The following is a 19,356-nucleotide window of genomic DNA, read 5'->3' as shown; positions in this document are numbered from 1 at the left end:
TTTCTTCTTGATATATCAAATGAGATTTTATTCTCGATTTCTGTTTCTGCTGTTTCATTGTTGGTATACAAAAATGCCTTTGATTTCTGGATATTGACTTTATAACCCACTGTTTTGCCAAATTCCTTTATTAGGTTGAGCAGTTTTTTTGTGGAATCTAGAGGATTTTCTATGTATACTATCATGTCACTTACAAACAATGACAATTTTGTTTTCTCCTTTCCAATTTGGATGCCTTTTATTTACTTTTCTTGTCTAATTGCTATGGCTAAAACCTCCAGTACTAGATCAAATAGAAGTGGTGAAAGTGGACAACCTTGTCTTATTCCTCAGTGGAAAAACTTTTAGTTTTTTCCCATTGAGTATGATGTTAGCTGCAGTTCTCTCATATATGGCCTTTATTATGTTGAGGAATGACCCCTCTATTCCCACTTTGCTGAGTGGTTTTATCATAAATGGGTGCTTTACCTTATCAAATGCTTTTTCTGCATCTATTGATATGATCATGTGATTTTTGTGTTTGCTTTTGTTTGTGTGATGTATTACATTTACTGATTTGTGAATATTGTACCATCCTTGCATCCCTGGGATAAATCTGAACTGGTCATGGTGTATGATCTTTTTAATGTATTGTTGGATGCAGTTTGCCAATATTTTGTTGAGGATTTTAGCATCTATATTCATTAGCAATATTTGCCTGAAGTTTTCTTTCTTTCTTGTGTCTTTATCTGGTTTTGGGATTAGGATGATGCTGGCTTCATGAAAAGAGTTTGGGAGTCTTCCATCATTTTGGATTTTTTTGAATAGTCTGTGAAGGATAGGAATTAGCTTCCTTAAATGCTTTGTAGAATTCTCCTGTGAAACCATCTGGTTCAGGGCTTTTGTGTGTCTGGAGCTTCTTGATTACTGCTTCAATTTCATCTGCTATTGTTGCTCTGTTCAGGCTTTCTGCTTCTTCTTCATTGAGTTTTGGAAGATTATATTTTTCTAGAAATGTGTCCATTTCACCTAGGTTTTCAAATTTCTTGGCATACAGTTCTTCATAGTACTTTCTTACAATCCTTTGTAGTTCTGAGGTGTCCGTTGTAATCTCTCCTCTTTCACTTCTGATGGTGTTTATTTGGGTCCCCTCTCTTTTTTTCTTAATGAGCTTACATAAAGGCTTGTCAATTTGTTTATCTTTTCAAAGAACTAACTCCTGGATTCATTGATCCTTAGAATTGTGCTTTTAGTCTCTATGTCATTTAATTCTGCTCTGATCTTAGTTATTTCCTTCCTTCTACTTGCTCTGGGCTGTCTTTGTTGTTTTTCCTCCAGTTCATGTAGGCGTATGGTAGGTTGTTTGTTTGAAATGTTTCTTTTTTAGGTAGGCCTGTAATGCTATGAACTTTCCTCTCAGGACTTCCTTTGCTGTGTTCCATAAGTTTTGGGTTATTGTGAGTTCATTTTCATTTGTTTCCACAAACTTTTTTATTTATTCCCTAATTTAATTCTTGACCTATTCATTGTTTAATAGCATGCTATTCAATCTCCATGATTTTGAGTGTTTTGGGTTTTTTTCCCTTGGGGTTGGTTTCTAGTTTCAGTCCCTTAATGTCAAAGGAAATGCATGGTATGATTTCAATTTTTTTGAATTTGTTGAGGCCTGCTTTGTGTCCTATCATGTGGTCTATCTTTGAAAATATTCCACGTGCATTTGAAAAGAATGTGTATTTAGTTTCTTTGGGATGAAGGGTTCTATATATATCAGTTAAGTTCATTTCATCTCGGGTATTCTTTTGAACTTCTTTTGTCTGGGAAGCTCCTTATTTGGCCTTCTATCTTTATTGAGAGCCTTGCTGGGTAAAGTAGCCTCTGGTTCTCATTACTTGGAATATTTTTCGCCATTCTCTTCTGTCTTGGAGCATTTTCATTGAGAAGTCAGTAGTTAACCTTGTTGGGGCTCCCTTGTATGTTAATTCCTGTTTCTCCCTTGCTGCCTTTAAGATTCTCTCTTTGTCTTGGAATTTTGCCATTTTAATGATGATGTATCTTGAAGTGGGCCTCTTTGGGTTCCTCTTGATTAGGACTCTCTGTGTTCTCTGGATTTGTGTGACATTTCTCTCATCAAATTAGGGAAGTTTTTCATGATTACTTCTCATAGGTTTTCTATCCCTTGCTGTTCTTCTTCTCCTTCTGGTATCCCTATTATATGGATATTATTACTTTTCATATTGTCTTGCATTTCTCTTAATCCCTCTTCATTCTTTCTGAGTCTTTTTTTTTTCTTGCTCTTCCTGGGTGTTTTTTTCTGCTTTGTCCTCTAGCTTGCTGATCTGATCTTCTGCTTCATCAATCCTGCTTTTGTTCCCTTCTACTGTGTTCTTCCATTCAGATATTGTATTTTCATTTCCTTTTGGCCCTTGTTGATAGTTTGTTTCCTTTCTCATGTTGATATAGTTTGTGGTCAGTTCATCGTAGCTCCCCTGTAGTTTCTGGTAGCTCATTGTGAGCTCTTTGAATTTCCTGATAATCAGTGCTTTGAATTTAATATCTGATAGTTGACTTGTCTCTATTTCATCTAGCATGTTTTCTGAGGCTTCATCCTTTCCTTTCTTTCATTTGGAGATTGTTTCTTTGTATTTCCATTGTTTGTGGGACTCTTCTTGTTAGCCTCAACTTCTTAAATTAATCTGTTCTGGCTCCCTGGGTTTATGGTGTGAACTTATGTGGTAGAATACCTGTGAAATTCAGTGGTGCAGTCTCCTTGATGTTTCAAGCTCACTAGTCTTGGGCTGTCATTTAAGTTGGCTCTGTGTTTGTCTTTGGGTTTTTGATTGTTGGGTCTTTCTTTTGTGGGTCCTTCCCACCAGCGGGTTAACTGATAGTCACTCTGTCCACCACTTCTTCTATTTTGTTGTGCTGGTGAGGGCAGATTTTCTTGAAGCTGGTTCTTCCAGGTATACAAGGTTTTGAGGATTCTCTCTTGCTCTTGTTCAGTCATTTGTACTGAGTAGTTTCTCCACTATTTAGTTGTATTTCCAGATAGGTCCTGGATTGAGGTTAGTGTGGCTTCCTCTCCCTCCTTCATCTTCTTCTGTTGTTCTCTGTTGGTGGTTCCTTTGTTGTTGGGTTTCCTCTTCCAGCAGGTATTCTGGTGTTCACCGTTTCTACCTACTCTTTTTTTGTGATTACGTGGAGAGGAAGGCAAAATGGTTTAAGACAGCAAGAGAGTATTCTATGATATTTATAGTAGCACTCTGTAGAGAAGAGATAGGAGATCTTTTGGCTATGTATAGTGTTAACCGTAATCTTCCACCCAACTAGCCAATTTTTAGAATGGATGGAAAGAAGATAAGACTCTTGTTGGGGAGGGAAGGATTGTGAGTTGGATCTAGAAAGCAGTGAGATTGTGGGAGGTCAGATTCTGAGGTAAGGTAAGAGTAAAGAATAGTAAATAGGTGTAGTGTGTGAGAGAATAGAGTTATCCACTAAAGTAATAGAGTTAAGGAAACTATGAACTGGGCTAAGATCTGGGAGGGGTAATTTGTAGTATTTAAAATAGTATGGAACAGCTATATTTACAATAATATTAGAGCAACAATCATATGACCGAATCTATGTGATCTGGGTAACAAGAATAGGGAGTATAGGACCTTGATTAGTGTTCTAATGGAACACAAGTGAAGGACAGTAAATTAGCAATACACTATAAAAGAGAGATCAGGAGAAACCTGTCAAATGATACAATATAACCAAGCAAAGCAGACTATACAGGAAGAAGAGGAATACAAAAATACTATTAAACTAAAAGATGTAAGAATAATGAAAAAATAATAATACAAATATGTAATAACTTGCAGGTTCTCTGTAACAGCAAAGTGAAATTTGTCTCACTGTCTCAGCTGTTGTGATGCCCCTTCTTTGGGTCCAATTCTGGTCTTTTCACAGTTCCAGGTTTGTTTGTTTTTTTTTTTCCACTTGTAGATATTAAAAACAAAAAAGGCAGAAGAAGAAAGGAAGAAGAGATAAAATTGGAAAGGAAGGAAGAAAGAATAAAACAAGAAAGAAGGAGAGGAATTGAAAGATAAAAAAATAAGAAAAAAAGTAAAAATTTATTTAAAAAAATAAATTAAATTAAATAAGCCTCTTGGTTTTAAAGTGGCCAAACCGGTTTTTCAGGTCTTGTTGGCTGCAGCAGGCTGAGTGGCGATTGGTATGGTTTTCCTTCCTTCCTAATCCGCAGCACTCAGCCTGCGTGCTCTCCTTGGAGTTAGCCTGGGGCCTCTCCCTGTCACCTTGGGTGTGGGATCCAGGACTGCCTGAGCACACACTTTCCCCAGGTTTACTGTTGTGGGCTGGGGTGAGGGTGCACACGTGCTCTCAGCCAGGCTCCCAAGGTCCTGCAGATGAGCACCCTTCCCAGGGCTATGGGGTTGCACAGGGTCTTCTGCCCAACCTTCCTGCAACCTCGGGATCACTGTCTGGCTGAGTGGGTAGGAGGCCGGAGTGATTGCTGCAGGAGAATTCCCTAAACAGTGTCTCTCTTTTCATTTTTTCTTTTTGAGAAATTCCTCCCACTCGAGCCTGCCACCTTATACAGTGGTCTGGCCTCTCACACAGCCCAGTTTTCCCCAGCCAGCGTCCACAGACTCCATGGGTGCTCATAGCACCTGTGTGTTTGCTGTTTAGTCCTTATTCCCCTCTGTGCAACTTCAAGCAACCAGGTCTCCCGGTGCTGCACAGACCTTGTTTGGTCAGGGAGGGAGCAGTTGCCCCAGCTCTCTCCCAAGGACCCTGTGGCAGACCTGGTGTGCTGGGCCTGGGGCTGCAGCCGCCCTGGTCCCTGCACCAGCCCTTGGGACCTTATCGTCCTAAAACACTCCTTACTGTCTGGTTTTTCGGTGTCCGCTACAGTTTTTGGTCTCTTATTTTCATATATACTGAGGTTCTCTTGGCTGTTTGCACTTTTACACTGTAGAGAGGCTAGAATTTTCTCCCATGTGTAGGGGAAAGTAGAATCTGCTTCCTCCTACCCTGACACCATCCTCCTCTCAGAGAGATCATGTTTAATGGATAATCTTATTCATGTCACTTAACTCTTCTAACATGGTTTTCTTGCCAGTAAAATGGTATATGTGATCACCATGGCATATTGCATTTATATAGAACTTTTAACTTTAAAAAAAATTACTTTCATTCCTGTAAATAATGCCTGGCCCGTATAACTAACTAACTAAATAATTGGTGAGGATATCAGTTTTCTTGGGTTTTATCAATGCTATATCCCTATAAGATAGAAAGAACAGGCAATCGTCTAATTTTATCAATGAGGAGATTGAGTCACAAGTTAGGCTAGGGATTTCCTGCAGATAAAAGCAGTTTGCTCATGATGCAGCTAAAACCAGAAGCCAAGTTTCCCAGTTCTGTAACTGTAACTTAAAAAAAATACTATTGGCAGGATAATAATATTTGCTTTCTCATAGATTCTATAGCTGATGTAATGGGAGGAAAATTGGCAAGCTCTTTTGACACCAGTCACAAGCGAATTCAAAGTGTCATTTTAATCAGAAGAAAAAAAGATGAAAACAATTTTTTTGTATTTACTGAAGCCATTATAAAGTTTGATTTGGTGAATGTACTTATCTCTTTTATGACGTAGACACAAAACATTTACAGCGTGCTTTTATTGAGTAAGCCTGTTCACTTTAAACACTGCAATGCTGGCGCACTGATTATTTTTTAAAGAATTCAATAGTTGCAAATGAGTGGGGTTGGGCTGGCGCAAAATCCGCGTTAGGTGAATAAATATGGTTATGAACCACTTGATTGATGTGAATAGATTTTCTTTATATCTTAATTGAATCCAGTGTTTTATGTATAGACCATTTTATCTTATTTCTGTACATTTATGGATAGGAATACTTTGTTCTAGCACTCCCATCATGTTTATTTTCTTTCTTCTAATGTCCAATTTTCCAAATTACATATAATACACTGAGGAAGTGAGCAGAGATGTATCCCCAATACTCAGGGCTCTCGTTTACAGAGTTCTAACCATATCATATCATCCAAACAGTCATTTAAGCTATATAAATGTGCAGTGATCTCTCATTTTTTGCAATTTCTAAGTAAGCAATGATGAATTTAAAATTTTTATTTCTTGAAACTAACTCAGTTATCACATATTCCTACCTTTATCCCAGAAATAAAGTTATCAGAATTTTGAGTGAATTAAATCAATATCTCATTGATGTCTGTTTCACATCTGAATGGTAAATTGTGAACTATTCTCCAATTTAGATTAAGACCACAGTCATGTACTTAAATTTTTAACTTAGAAAACAGCAACCTGTGACTCAGTGCCAAAAGCTTGACTGGATCAGTTTACAGCCAAGCCACATCATTATTATAATTTCAAATGGAATGGGAAAAAATAAAGTTGAATAATACAAATAGCTCTCTAAGATGCTTACTCAGTGATTCTGCTGTTGGAAGTTTTTGTGCCAGGGTTTTATCTTATAGAAAACTGTTACAAATCATAGATGTACAATATCCGTTCATAACATTTTTACAAAATATTTTTGGTAGGTAATTTTTAACACAGCAGTGATTTGAATTACAGTTGGGAACAATGGAAGAAATCACAATTGTCATAATCTCTTTCCCAAGATACGAAGTTTAAATTTTTAGGGGAAACAGAGACCTTCAACTCGCAGGCCTATGACTATATGCTTTCTTATAAGTTGTCTTTTTACCGGGTCTTCTGCAAAAACAATGGTTAAAGCTTAAAGATGAACATTATACATCAGTGGTCACATATTAATTTTCAAAGTCTGCCTTATCACTACAAATCTGGATTTATTATTTGATGTGGATCCCAGCTCCTGGGGTCCAAGGCGTTATGGATGAGACAAGACAAATTCACTGGGACTGCCAAGTCCTGTGGAGGAAAAGGGATGGTACAGCTTCTCTCTCAAGAGGAGAGTGCCTTGACCCTTGCCTTGACCCTTGCCTTGACAAGCTTTTGTTGGGTTCAATTTGCACAGGAATACAGGGTGTATACATAAAACTCATCAGTCACTGTCAGGCAGAAATGATTAAACGATAGGTAATATTCAAAGAACTCTGAGGGCTTATTCTGAGTCAGGGTCAGATAGTTAAAGGGCCATAAAACTTTGGGGAACAAACTCACTTCCTGCTTGGACCCTTATCATTTAGATTGAGGGTTTTAGCAAAGTAGGTTTCTTAGGATTTTGTGCATTCTTTCTTAGGCCCGGTTGCCTCAGGAAATCCACCCTTTCACCTCCAGCATTGTTTCAGGCTTAAGTCAGGCAGAGGAAGTAAGGCAGCCAAGAGATTAGGAAACTTCTTGCAGACAGAATGAGGACTCAGGCTATGTCAAAGCCAAGGGGCAAGGGTCCATCACCCCCTTTTTCTATAGCCCCTCAAGTTCTTCCCTGAGGGCCCCTTCTTGACCACACCTGTCTTAGGTTATCCCTCTCTTGAGGTATCTTATCTGTCATTGGCTAACCGGGCCAAGCTGGGTGAAGAGAAAGGGGGCAGAAGTGGTACCCTACGAGGAAGATAAGCTTTGTCTCCTAAATGGCTTATGGTCCCAAGGTCCTTTAGTCAGTCTTAGCCATGGGGAATTATAACTTCTGAAACTAGCTAGGGCAGTTCTCAACAATTATTTGTATAACTTTAGCAAAAGATTATATAAGGTTTTTCCTTGCTAAATAATGCAAAATAATGAAAATGAATGTCAGTCTATGAATCCAGTGGCTATTAATTTATTCCCTGCACCATAATACTATTATAGTGTAAGAGAAAATATTATATGCCATAAAATGACATATTAATTCATTTTGTCATTCATTAATTGCATATTAATTTTATTCTTGATTTCCAAGAATAAAATATTTGGAGATTCCATTTGAAATAAGAACTCTCTTATATTCTTAAGTCACATATAAATATATAAATATTTTGAAAGCTACATATAAATTTTTCTGGACATATCTTCTTTAGTTTTCTGGTAAGGGGGATATTATGGTTTAAGTTATAAAAGCACTTAATGAAGAAATTCCCATTTCCAACAAATAAACACTATAAAAGAATTAATCTAATAATCATGGGATAGCTTGATATTATTTCATATAATTTTCTTTCTGAATCTCAAAATACTTCTGATTATAGAGGTAATGTAGTAATATGAGAAAAAGCACAGAAGTACAAAAAATATAAAGCTGAAAAGAATCCACCCATCATTCAATACCCTAAAACAAGTACTGTTAATTATTTTGTCAATCTTTTTTCCAATCTTTTTTCTGTCTATTTTACACATTTTGGAATAATCCTCTACAAAAGGAATATGAAACAAAGCATTAGAATCAGGAAATGAACATGTTAAATTTAAACTGGTGAAATATTTAATGCATATTGTTATGTAAATTTTATAGTGGCCTATCCATATCCCAGAACAGGCTTTAAGTTCATATTGTCTGAGAATTAATATGGAAGGCAACACACAAAAGTAGGTTTACAGTTGTGAGTATGCAAGCACAGTTTATTCTGGAATTATTATTTGCTAAGTATTTCTCCATACAAACTGTGAACCTACTTTTGCCTCACCCTGTATGTCCAGATTTGCTCCACTTTGTTTTGCTAATCCCTTTTCTCAGGTTGTGCACCTCAGCTGTTTGTTGCATGTTATATCAAACTGAAGGTTGGTTACAAGCCCAGATAAACAGCTTTTTTAAGAGAGAAATTATCCAAATACAATGATTACTTTGTGCTTTTGAGATTAACACTCAGTTTTCACAGCATTTAAAAGTCTTTTAAAAAGAACAAAAGAAAAAATTAAGATTGCCTTTACCTACATTCAAAACTGACTTTGAAAGTCTTTCTTAATCTGGTTATATACAGAACTAAAATGTATTTTTTTTAAAATTTTTAGACATACCATAAAACTTTTGGAAATTTTCTGAGGATAAAAGGCCTAACATAATATAAATGAAACTTTATTCTAGGATTTTCTTCTATTATTGAAAGGAATAATGCTTTTCCCCTTTGAGTTTCAGTACAAGATTTTTTTTTTTTGTCTCTTCATTTTTTAAAATCCACACCCTTGTGAATACTCTGAATCAAATTGTGGAACTTCAGTGTCACATCCTGTATAATCTCTCTCTTTGTGGACTTTTAGGTCTGCATTGGAAGGTATTAGGAGATTCATTCCTATCTCAAAGTAATAACATAATTGACAGAATTTTATTTTTCTGTGCTGCCTGACTTGGATGCAATATTTTTCCTTTCATTGCCAAACTGTTTGATATTACATGGGTCCTTTTTTAACCTCTAAAAATCTAGTTTTCATCTTACCCTTTTTCTATAACTGTTCTCTCAGGGGTTCTCAGTGCCCTCCCCCCTACCCACAATGATCATTCTCAAGCTACAACTTTTCCTTCTTATTCTTATTACTTTGTTGACTAGTCACTGTTTCGTGAGATCCTTTCCACTTATTTTCTGTGAGATTTTAATTCCCAAAATACTGTCACCCGCTCTGAGCACTCTCCCTCCATGTTCTTCATTCTGGCTGTGCTCTCTCATTGTATCTACCCCTCACTGAGAAAACAGAGGAAGGGGAATCTGCTTTGAAGTCATGCAGACCTGGGCTCAATTCCTGGCACAGCCCTCTATCAGCTAAATAGCCTTAGGAAAATCATAGTCTCTCAGTTGTATTCATTTCTTTTAAGTATAAAATAATAAAGCCAAAGGTAGGAAGCCCAGGGCTTGCATGGATGTTACACAGATTGAAATATCCAGGCAACTTCCAACCCCATCTCTCAGTTCTTTATCTCTAGGCTTCCCATAATTCTGCATGGAGACAGGCATTACCTTTATTTATCTCAATTTTTCTATCTGGGAAAATGACAATAATATCTACCTTGATATTTTGTTTTAAATTTTTAAAAAATCATGTATAAAGTATCTACCATAGCATCTAACATTGAGTAGATACTCAATAAATGTTAGCTGTTATTTTCATTAGTGTAATTATTATTATTTGCCTATTGACTAATTAATGATGGCAGCTAGCATATTTTAACCTTTAATTATTAATAAATCATGGTGAAGATATTTATACATATTTATAACCCAGTAAATTGGCTTCCTTAATGTTATTCCTTTCCATACTCCTTCCTACTCTACTTCCAATTTAAAAACAACCACAAAACATACTTTGCTCACTTTTTAATCCATTTTAAAATGTTTTGTTTTGTTTTAGTTTCTGCTATTGAATTGTAGGAGTTTCCTATATATTTATATTAACCTTTTATCAGATAGATGGTTTGCAAGTATTTTCTCCCTTTTTATAGGTTGCCTCTTCACTCTGTTAATTATTTCCTTTGCTGTACAGAAGCTATCCATTTTGATATAGTCCACTTATCTATTATTGGCTCTTGTCACTTGTACTTTTGGAATGTTGTCAGGAGCTAAAAGGAGGGGAAATGGGGAGTTTCTGTTCAACAGGTATTAAATTCCAGTTGTGCAAGATGAATGAAGTTCTAGAGATCTACTATACAACATTGTGATTATAGTCTATACACTACACCTAAAAAATGGTTAAGAGGGACCCTAATTGGTGTGGCTTAGTGGGTTGGACATTGTCCCACAAACCGAAATGTCACCAGCTCTATTCCTTGTCAGTGCGCATGCCTGGGTTGCTGGCCAGGTCCTCAGTTGCCGATCGATGTCTCTCCCTCATCCATGTTTCTCTCCCTCTCTTTCTCCCTTCCTTCCCCTCTCTTTAAAATAAATAGTCTTTAAAAAATGGTTAAGAGGATAGATCTTAAGTGTTCTTACCACAATTTAAAAAGTAAATAAATGCAAAAATATTATTGGCAATAAAACAGGTGCTACCTTTCTTGCAAATGATGTTTAATGACCCTCGAGAGCAATGTGTTCTTGGTTTTATTGTGTCTTTTATAACAAAGAGGCAGTGACACCACATCTGCAAGATAATTTCCATTCGGACTCTAACGCTCCAGAAGACAAAGTGCTAACTTAATATGTCCACAAAATAATCTAGCACAGTACCTGTGTCATGTTAGATGCGAAATAAATATTTGTCAAATAAATAAATGAGTTAATGATGTGGGGAATTCTAACTGTAAAAGGCCAAATTCTGTACCAGGCATTCATTCAAGAAATATTTATTTGGTACTTACTATGCATCAAGCACTGCCTTAGGATCTGAAAATTCTGAAGTGAACATAAAGAACATCCCTGTCCTCATAAAGCTTACATTGTAGTAATCAAAAATAAGCAAAGAAATGCATTTAAAGATGCATTTATAATATATCAGATATAGTAAGTACTCTGGACCACAACAAATCAGGGTAAAGGCAAAGGGCATGTGGGAAATTCTTGGAAAGTGTTTCAATGATTATATAACAAGTGACCTCAAAGCTTAGTGGCTTAAAACAACAACCATTTTATTTGCTCAGAATTCCACAGTCAGCTATTTGGTTGAGTTCCACTGGTTGGTTCTTCTGTTGATTTCACCTGGTGGCATTTACGAGGCTGTAGTCATCTGACAGTTCACCCTGAGACGGGGTGATCTAATATGGCCTCACTCACCTGGATGGTATTTAGTGCCAGTCTCTCTGTGAGGCTAGTCTAGGCTACCTCTCAAGAAAGCAGAATTTCAAGATGATGAGAGTGGAAACTAACCCTTGAGGCCTAGTCTCAGAAGTCACACATAGCTTCCACTGCATTCTGCTGACCAAATCGAATCACAAGATTTACCAAAATTCAAAAGAAGATGAAATAAACTCCACCTCTTGGTGAAAAGAGTTACAGGGAATTTGTGCCCTTCTGTAATCTACTACAGATGGGAGTTACTGTAGTATATCAGATAGTCGGTGACATCTCTGGTAGGATTACATAAAGAGAGAGAATGAACATGATGTGAGGGTGTACTTCATGTGAATAGCTTGGAGCAGTGCATTCTGAGCTAAGGGAATTTCCAGCACAAAATGCCAAGATGAAAAAACAAGAAGCTCAGTGTGGTTGAAAATGGCGGACAAAGTTTATTAAGAGATAAAGGTAGAGAGGCAATGACAGGCCAAGTTACATAAGTCCTCGTTCGTTGTTATAAGGACTTTTACTCTAATGTTGAAAGAACAATTGGTAGAGTTTCAATCAGAGTGACATGGTTTGACATATGTGTCACAGGATCTCTCTGGCTGCTGTGTTAAAACTGAACTTTAGGGTAAGGTGGCAAGAATGGAAATAGGAGCCCAGTGTTGAGATTCATCCAAATGAGAGATGATGGTGGCTTGGAATATAAAGCCACCTACCCTGGCTAGTGTGGCTCAATGGATTGAGTTCTGGCCTGTCAAACAAAGGGTCATGGGTTCAATTCCCAGTCAGGGCACATGCCTGGGTTGTGAGCTATGTCCTCAGTAGTAGGTGTGCAAGAGGCAACCATACATTGGTGTTTTTCTCCCTCTCTCCCTCCTTTTCCCTCTTTCTAATAATAAATAAACAAAGTATTTTTTAAAAGGGTAGAACTAACAGCATTTTTTAGAATAATTTTTAGAGCTAATAAGGCAGAAAATATTTTTGGATCATGTAGTTTTCTCAACCAGAAGCTTCTCTAAGAAAGAAACTATGTTAATTTTATTTTCATGTGTGTCTTCTACATTGGCATTTAAAAAGCACTCACTAAATAATTGACTGACTAGTGAAAACTCAGGGCCTAGTTCTGGATGCTGAGTCTTTTGGAGTTCATTATCCAATGATTTTTGAAGACCAAAACAAGTAGATGAGCCTATTAAGACCTACTGATATTCTTCAGATGGCATTTCTGTTAAATGCTCAAGGATAGAAAATGAAATAGGGCTGAGACAACCTGGATCCAGTAGTATTAAAAGTATCTCTTGAAATGTAAATAATTATTAAATTAGTGGAACAAACATTTATTAAATTCCTACTTAGTGAAAAGCAGTATGTCAGAGATTCAAAGTCAGACAGGATACAGTTCTCAAAAGCACTAATATTCTAGTGTGGTCTAGAGAGTGTGAACTTTATAAAAATGAAGAAAATGAGGTAAATTTATCAACTAAAATTCTAGTGTTGAATGACTTTTAGGCACATAGAAGTTTGGGAAAGATATAGGTGTAGACTATTCCTGAATATAGTTCATTTCTAAGTAACAAATTAGCAATCTGGTATTATAGTATGGAGGGGCCACAGTTAATTCCAGGCCCAGCGTAGTGAGCAGTAAGTGTTCTTCCTGATGGTGGCAAAGTACCTGCTTCTAAATTTCATCCCAGTGAATGGAGTTTATATGCTTTATGTTCGTATTACTGTTTTATAGTTATACACAGGAGTTGGCAAAAGGTAGTTTTACAGTTGTGAGTATGCAAAACAGTTTATTCTTATAGTATTATCTATTTATTAATTTGTATTTTTCCATACAAACAACTGTAAACCTACTTTTTACCACCCCTGTACATATAACTGTGTGGATGTGTGTGTGCACACGAACTAGTATATAATACTAGATAGGCATTACAATAACTGATATAAAAATAACTGAATCAGAATTATTCATTGAATCAAAATATAGAGGATATCATTTTTAGAAGAAAAAAGAACTTTAACTTTTACCTATTCTCTTGTTTTCATAATTTGAAGTTTAAGTCTTTGTATCACCTCCAGCGGTAAATGATCTCACTGAGAGGTGGAAGATACTTCATGTCATGAAAAGTTGGCATAAAATCATTTTTAATATTGTAACATTTATCACTTTAAAAAAATAGAATAGAAACCTGAAGTGTGGCCATCTCATTAGCTAACTTTATCTATAGTTGTCATACTTTGTTAAAACTATGACTCTAGTGCCACAACTTTTTCAGTGTAAATAGGCATGACATTCAGATCAGATCTTTTTATAACTTCATAGGACATATTCATTGCATTCTGTTTTAAAACAGATAACAGTCAGCCCTGGCTGGTGTAGCTCAGTGGATTGAGTGCAGGCCTGCAAACCAAGGATCGTGGTTCAATTCAGTCAGGGCATATGCCTGGGTTGCAGGCCAGTTCCCAGCAGGGGATGCATGAGAGGCAACCATACACTGATATTAAAAAAAAACAAAACAGGTAACAGTTAAAATTTAGCATTAAAAGAATCTCCAATTTGGAAACAAGAAGCCCAGCTTTACTTCTCACTCTGTGACTTAAATCAAGTTGTCTAAATTTATGTCACTTCACTTTCCTCATCTATAAAACTAAGTGGTTGGGATAGATCAGTGGTTCTCAACCCTGGCTGCTCACAAGAATCATCTGGAAAAGTAATTAGAAAAGTAATACTACCCAGCCCCCATCCAGAGTTTAGTTTTTAAAGGTCTCCAGGTAACTTGAACGCACAACAAGTGTTGAAAACCAATGGGCTAGATCATCACTAAGGTCAGTTCTAGCAAAACTGTCTAATTTTATAATTCACTGTGCTCTCAGATAGTAATAGTTGCTAGAGAGAAGTGTTTGCAGTATTTGCAGTATCCTTTTAGTATTTGAAATTACTCTCAAAGACTGTTTCTACTCAAAATTGGTACTATCTAAACTCCAAAGTGTTCTATATTTTGAGAATAATTTGAAGCAAGAGCCATATATTTACATTAGAAATAGCATTGGTTTACCTAATTAACACTGCTATGATTGGGAAATAATTACTTTCAGTATGCACACACTGTAAAAATAGTATACTAAGAAACTGTGTGTAAGATTTCTTAAATTGTTATTGTAGCTATTTTGATTTTGAATAAATGGACCATTAATATTCTAAGAGATAATAAACCTCCTAAAGTGTATAACTTACTCATAACATACACTTTACACATTGATTTATTATGAAGCAGAATAGACAGTTTTATAAGAGACTGATTTGAATGGAATATCTAGTACTGGTATTTCAAAAGATAAGTTTGATTTTTTTAAACACTTTTGAAATGTGTCAGAGTAAGTTTTTGCTCTGTTATTTACCAAACAACTTTTTTTTAAGGATTTTATTTAGCCCTGGCTGGCATAGCTCAGTGCATTGAGCATGGGCCTGCGAACCACAGGATCGTGGTTCAATTCCCAGTCAGGGCACATGCCTGGGTTGCAGTTCAGTTCCCAGCAGGGAACTCACGAGAGGCAACCACACATTGATATTTCTCTCCCTCTCTTCTTCCCTTCCCCTATAAAGATAAATAAATTTTAAAAAGATTTTATTTATTTATATTTAGAGAGAGGGGAAGAGAGGGTGAGAAACACCAACATGTGGTTGCTTTTCATGCTCCACCCCCACTGGGGACCTGGCCTACAACACAGGCATGTGCCCTGACCAAGAATCCAACCAGTGACCCCTTAGTTCACAGCCTGGCACTCAATCCACTGAGCTACGCCAGCCAGGGCACTAAACAACTTTTCATTGGGGCTAACAGATAATTTTTTCTTTAAGCTTAAATACTGGAGAATCAACATGCTATATTATTGAAAGTTTCCATAAAATCAAGAACAAAACAATGTACTCAGGTCCATACAGAAACTGTGTAGATTCTTAGGAAATTGGGGAATGGGCTCAAATATTAAGCTGAGAAATTATGGATTTTTGTTTTATATTTTTATATGATTCTGTGCTTGTGGGTATGTATTTTTGAATCCTTGGGACAGGCAGACTCTTTTCTTCTTTTAGCAGGTCTAATAATAGGCAGAAGGAGAAGAGGTAAGATGACAGCTAACATGGGTGAATGTAGGTGTAACCAACACAGAATGTGCTGGTTGTATGAAATTTCTTCAGGCCTACTTATTTTTGAAAACTATTTGAAAAAAAAATTAATGTCCAAAAAAGACACTATGAAAAAGAAACACTGTATGTGATTTTCAATGTAATTTTTATGTCTGTATCATTCATTATTCTGTGTCTGTGTTTGACATTGTCAGTCTGTTATTTTTATGTTTAATGTTCATATATACTTTATTACATTTTTGCCTTATTGATGACAACCTGAACTCAATAGCTAAGGATAATTTACAGATATACCATTAATCACAGCATGCAAAACTGCGACATGAAAAAATAACACGACTGTTGGAATAGTCCACACTTGCCGTGTACAGACTGGGGAAGCTGTTTTGCTTCACATTACCTCTACAACATATCAGTTTGCTTTACAAGGTCTCCCGAAATCAATCAAACACATGAAGCATGATTTGAAAGAATTTTATGTAGTAGGAATAAACTATGAAATGTTTGAAAATACAGGTGACATGTGCTATAGGTTTTATAATAATAGTGACATGTATGCTAGTGATTTAAAAACTGTAAGAGTTTTATATGGTTTTAAAATATCAAGAGGTTTTATGAATATGAAATTTAGCATCAGAATGACATCAAACTTTTTTTTACTCAACTCTTGGGAGTTGAGTAGAAATTAGTTGTTACCCCTCACTGTTTAAGATCTTTTTTTCCTCTTCATCTCCAAATTCTGGTGTTTCTTATCAGATACATTTATCTGATGCATTATTTTGTGCTTTATTTCTTGGTATAAGCCCATGAATGACTGAGCACAGCTTGATATTATTATCCATTAGTTTATTCAGATAGAGTCAACATAGAGGGCTAATAATTGCAAAGAAAAGTAAAGACAGAAGTTATGTGGCCTCAAAAAGGTACACATGGAAAGCGGAAGGGGCATTAGATGTACTTCATGCTGCAGGGAGTGAAAGACCAAAGCATGGAAACCAGTGTCACTTCCCACCTTTGCTTGGGGCTGGTCTGGGTCAGCAAATCAATAATTGTACAAAGTAAACTAAATTGACCTACTTTTTAAAAAGATGGCATATAAAGTTTACATGATCTGAAGAGTCTAGAAATATATTGAACGTAGACTTTATATCTGACAAAGTGTAGTGATGGTAACATTTTCTTGAGTAAACTAACTAGATATGAATATGTAATTTTGTCTTAATAGAGGTCTTATTTACAGTGAAGATTTTTTTCCACATTAAGCCTTCAAATTGCTTTGTTGGTCATAACCACATAATATGAAAGTGTAAGTCCTGGACTCCGTCCTGAAAGCATATATACTGCATTAGAGTAAGGCTGTCATCCAGAATAAATTATGTAGGCAATTATATTTTAAAATGTCAGTTTCGCTTCAATGAATCTTTTTTCTTTAAATTCTAATCAGTTAAGATAAATGGTTTTTATATAACCTTAAGTGTTTGTCACAAGAAGATAAGAGAGAGATAGCTAATGAAATAAATTGAAGTTGTATGTTTAGGTAGAATTGGAATTAAATACCATTGCATTTGTGAAGGTCTAACCAATCTTTTTAAAAAGTTGGCATGGGCACATGACATCATGAGAAAGAAAAGAGACTGACCAAAAATTGGATGGGCTGATACATAAGTATTTGGGTAAACTTAGGAATAATTGTTATGTAACTCTGCCCAAATACAGTGTATTTCACCTTAAAAGAGTTTGTAAAGAGTATTTTCAGTCATGAGTATTAATAGCTTAAATCATGAATATTAAAAAGACATTGCTTCTAGATACCACAAAGAGATTATGTGAATTTTATTCTGTAGCCCAACTTGGAAGTTCCACTGTCATATAGAAGCCTCTTTTTCATTGAATTTGTGCATATTTAACCCAGTAGTTTTAGGCATTAAGAGATGAAGTAGATGAAATCAAAAGTGTCATCAAAATTAACATTAAGCCATGTATTATCCTCTCTGAGTTTTAGAGTAGTTTTAACACAGATAGTAACTTGATTTGCAATTTAAATGCACACATACATAGGTTTGCTACTTAGAGAGTTTCCATGCCTGGGGGAGGGAAGGTGACATTTGGTGCAGTCAGTATATAGCACGTGTAATGATAATAAAGTTGATTGGTTAAACCGATAACTTTTTTTTTTCTTTCTGCCTCCTGTAGAGTAGTTTAGCTTGGGTGGATGGGTTCTCCCCCCTCCTTCCTCTCTACCAAGGAGGTGTAGGTTGATACCATTTTTATTGTTCTGCTGGGGTGGGAAATAAACCATATGCTTTAGAATTTTGAATGGCTACACCAAAGAGAAAATTGAAACAGGCCTTCTTTCCACCTTCCTACTGGACTTGGTGGCGGGGGGGACTTATTCCTCTAAATGTTCCATCTGACTTGGAGTTAGTAGCTTAATGCTTTACTCTCCAGGGCAAAGAGGTGGGACAGGGGAAGAAGTGTCAAAGGCTTCAGAGGCACTTTGGGCTGAGCAGAGTGTGGAGTGGAAAGCTTATGTCTGAAACCCACCCCGCCCCTGGATACAAGGCATAGGCAATGAGAATCGGAACCAGCTGATGCCGCTGCTGCTGTTTCCCGTTTCCAGGGTGAATTTTTCACAGCAGCTAATTCTAAAGGAAGGAAAAATCCCTAACCAGCAGCGAAGAAGATCCTATCACCCAACTCAACCTATGTAACCTTTTTAGGCAGGATTTTTCAGAGAAATCCGCATTTCAAAAGCAAGCATTCATGATCCAAAAATACGGGACGGGAATCAGAGTAAAAAGCCTCTTTACACTCTGAGTGTTTGAAATGATCCGATGAGCATAGGAAGCGGCTGCCAATGCTCTGGCGGCTCCTCGTGCTGCTGCCGCTGCCGCTGCTGCCGTTCCTCGCAGAGGGCTGGACAGAGCTAGTCCTGGTTTCAGCACCCCCAGCGCTGGACAGCTCTCTGCACGCACGCCGCACCACCGCCTGCTTGCTTTTTCCAAACACTCTCGCCTTGCATTACTGGAGATGCATCTAAATTACGTCCTGTTCAACAACAAGTAGATTTTTTTTCCTGTACGAGAATTACAGTAGACAATTCTCTTAATTAAACTGCATTTTCTTCTTTACGGATTTGGCCGTCAGGCGTATTTATCCCGATCTCCCCCCCCCCCACCCCACCTTTGCAGGAACGAGTCTTTGGGAACGTGGTCCACCCAGGGATGTAAAACTGTGCTTACCGATGCATCCCATACGAAATGCTTATGTGATCGTCTCTCTACCTTCGCCATTTTGGCTCAGCAACCTAGAGAAATAGTAAGTAACAAAGGGAAAACACGGCTTTAATGCAAAGGCAGGGACATTGTGGCAAGTGTTTCTCCAGGGAACTGCATTTTAATGGGGAAATGGAAAATGTTGCAGGGTGGCAAAATTGGGTTCTCCTCCTTAGCTACAGTAGCTTGCTGAAATGAATGTAGTTTGTGTGCTATAACTAAATTCTACTTAATTTTATATCTTCTAACTTGAAATTTCTGCAGTATAGTTTTGATGATGTACTTCAATCATATTGCTAATAT

The 19,356-nt window shown here is 36.8% G+C and overlaps 1 protein-coding gene across 1 annotated transcript in view; it reads left to right on the top strand.

Annotated features, from left to right (window-relative positions):
* Positions 1–19,356, top strand: part of ADGRB3 (adhesion G protein-coupled receptor B3) — a 736,029-nt gene that overhangs the window by 554,588 nt on the left and 162,085 nt on the right. The window contains exon 17 of the mRNA XM_037139787.2: positions 18,970–19,096. Coding sequence (XP_036995682.2) covers positions 18,970–19,096 — 127 coding nt within the window. The remainder of the gene's footprint in view (positions 1–18,969; positions 19,097–19,356) is intronic.

The sequence above is a fragment of the Artibeus jamaicensis genome, unplaced genomic scaffold, assembly GCF_021234435.1.
Source record: "Artibeus jamaicensis isolate MK-2021 breed Jamaican fruit bat unplaced genomic scaffold, CSHL_Jam_final contig_388, whole genome shotgun sequence".
Classification (NCBI taxonomy): domain Eukaryota; kingdom Metazoa; phylum Chordata; class Mammalia; order Chiroptera; family Phyllostomidae; genus Artibeus; species Artibeus jamaicensis.
Note: the sequence above shows the minus strand (reverse complement) of the source record. Positions and strands in the feature narration are given on the sequence as shown.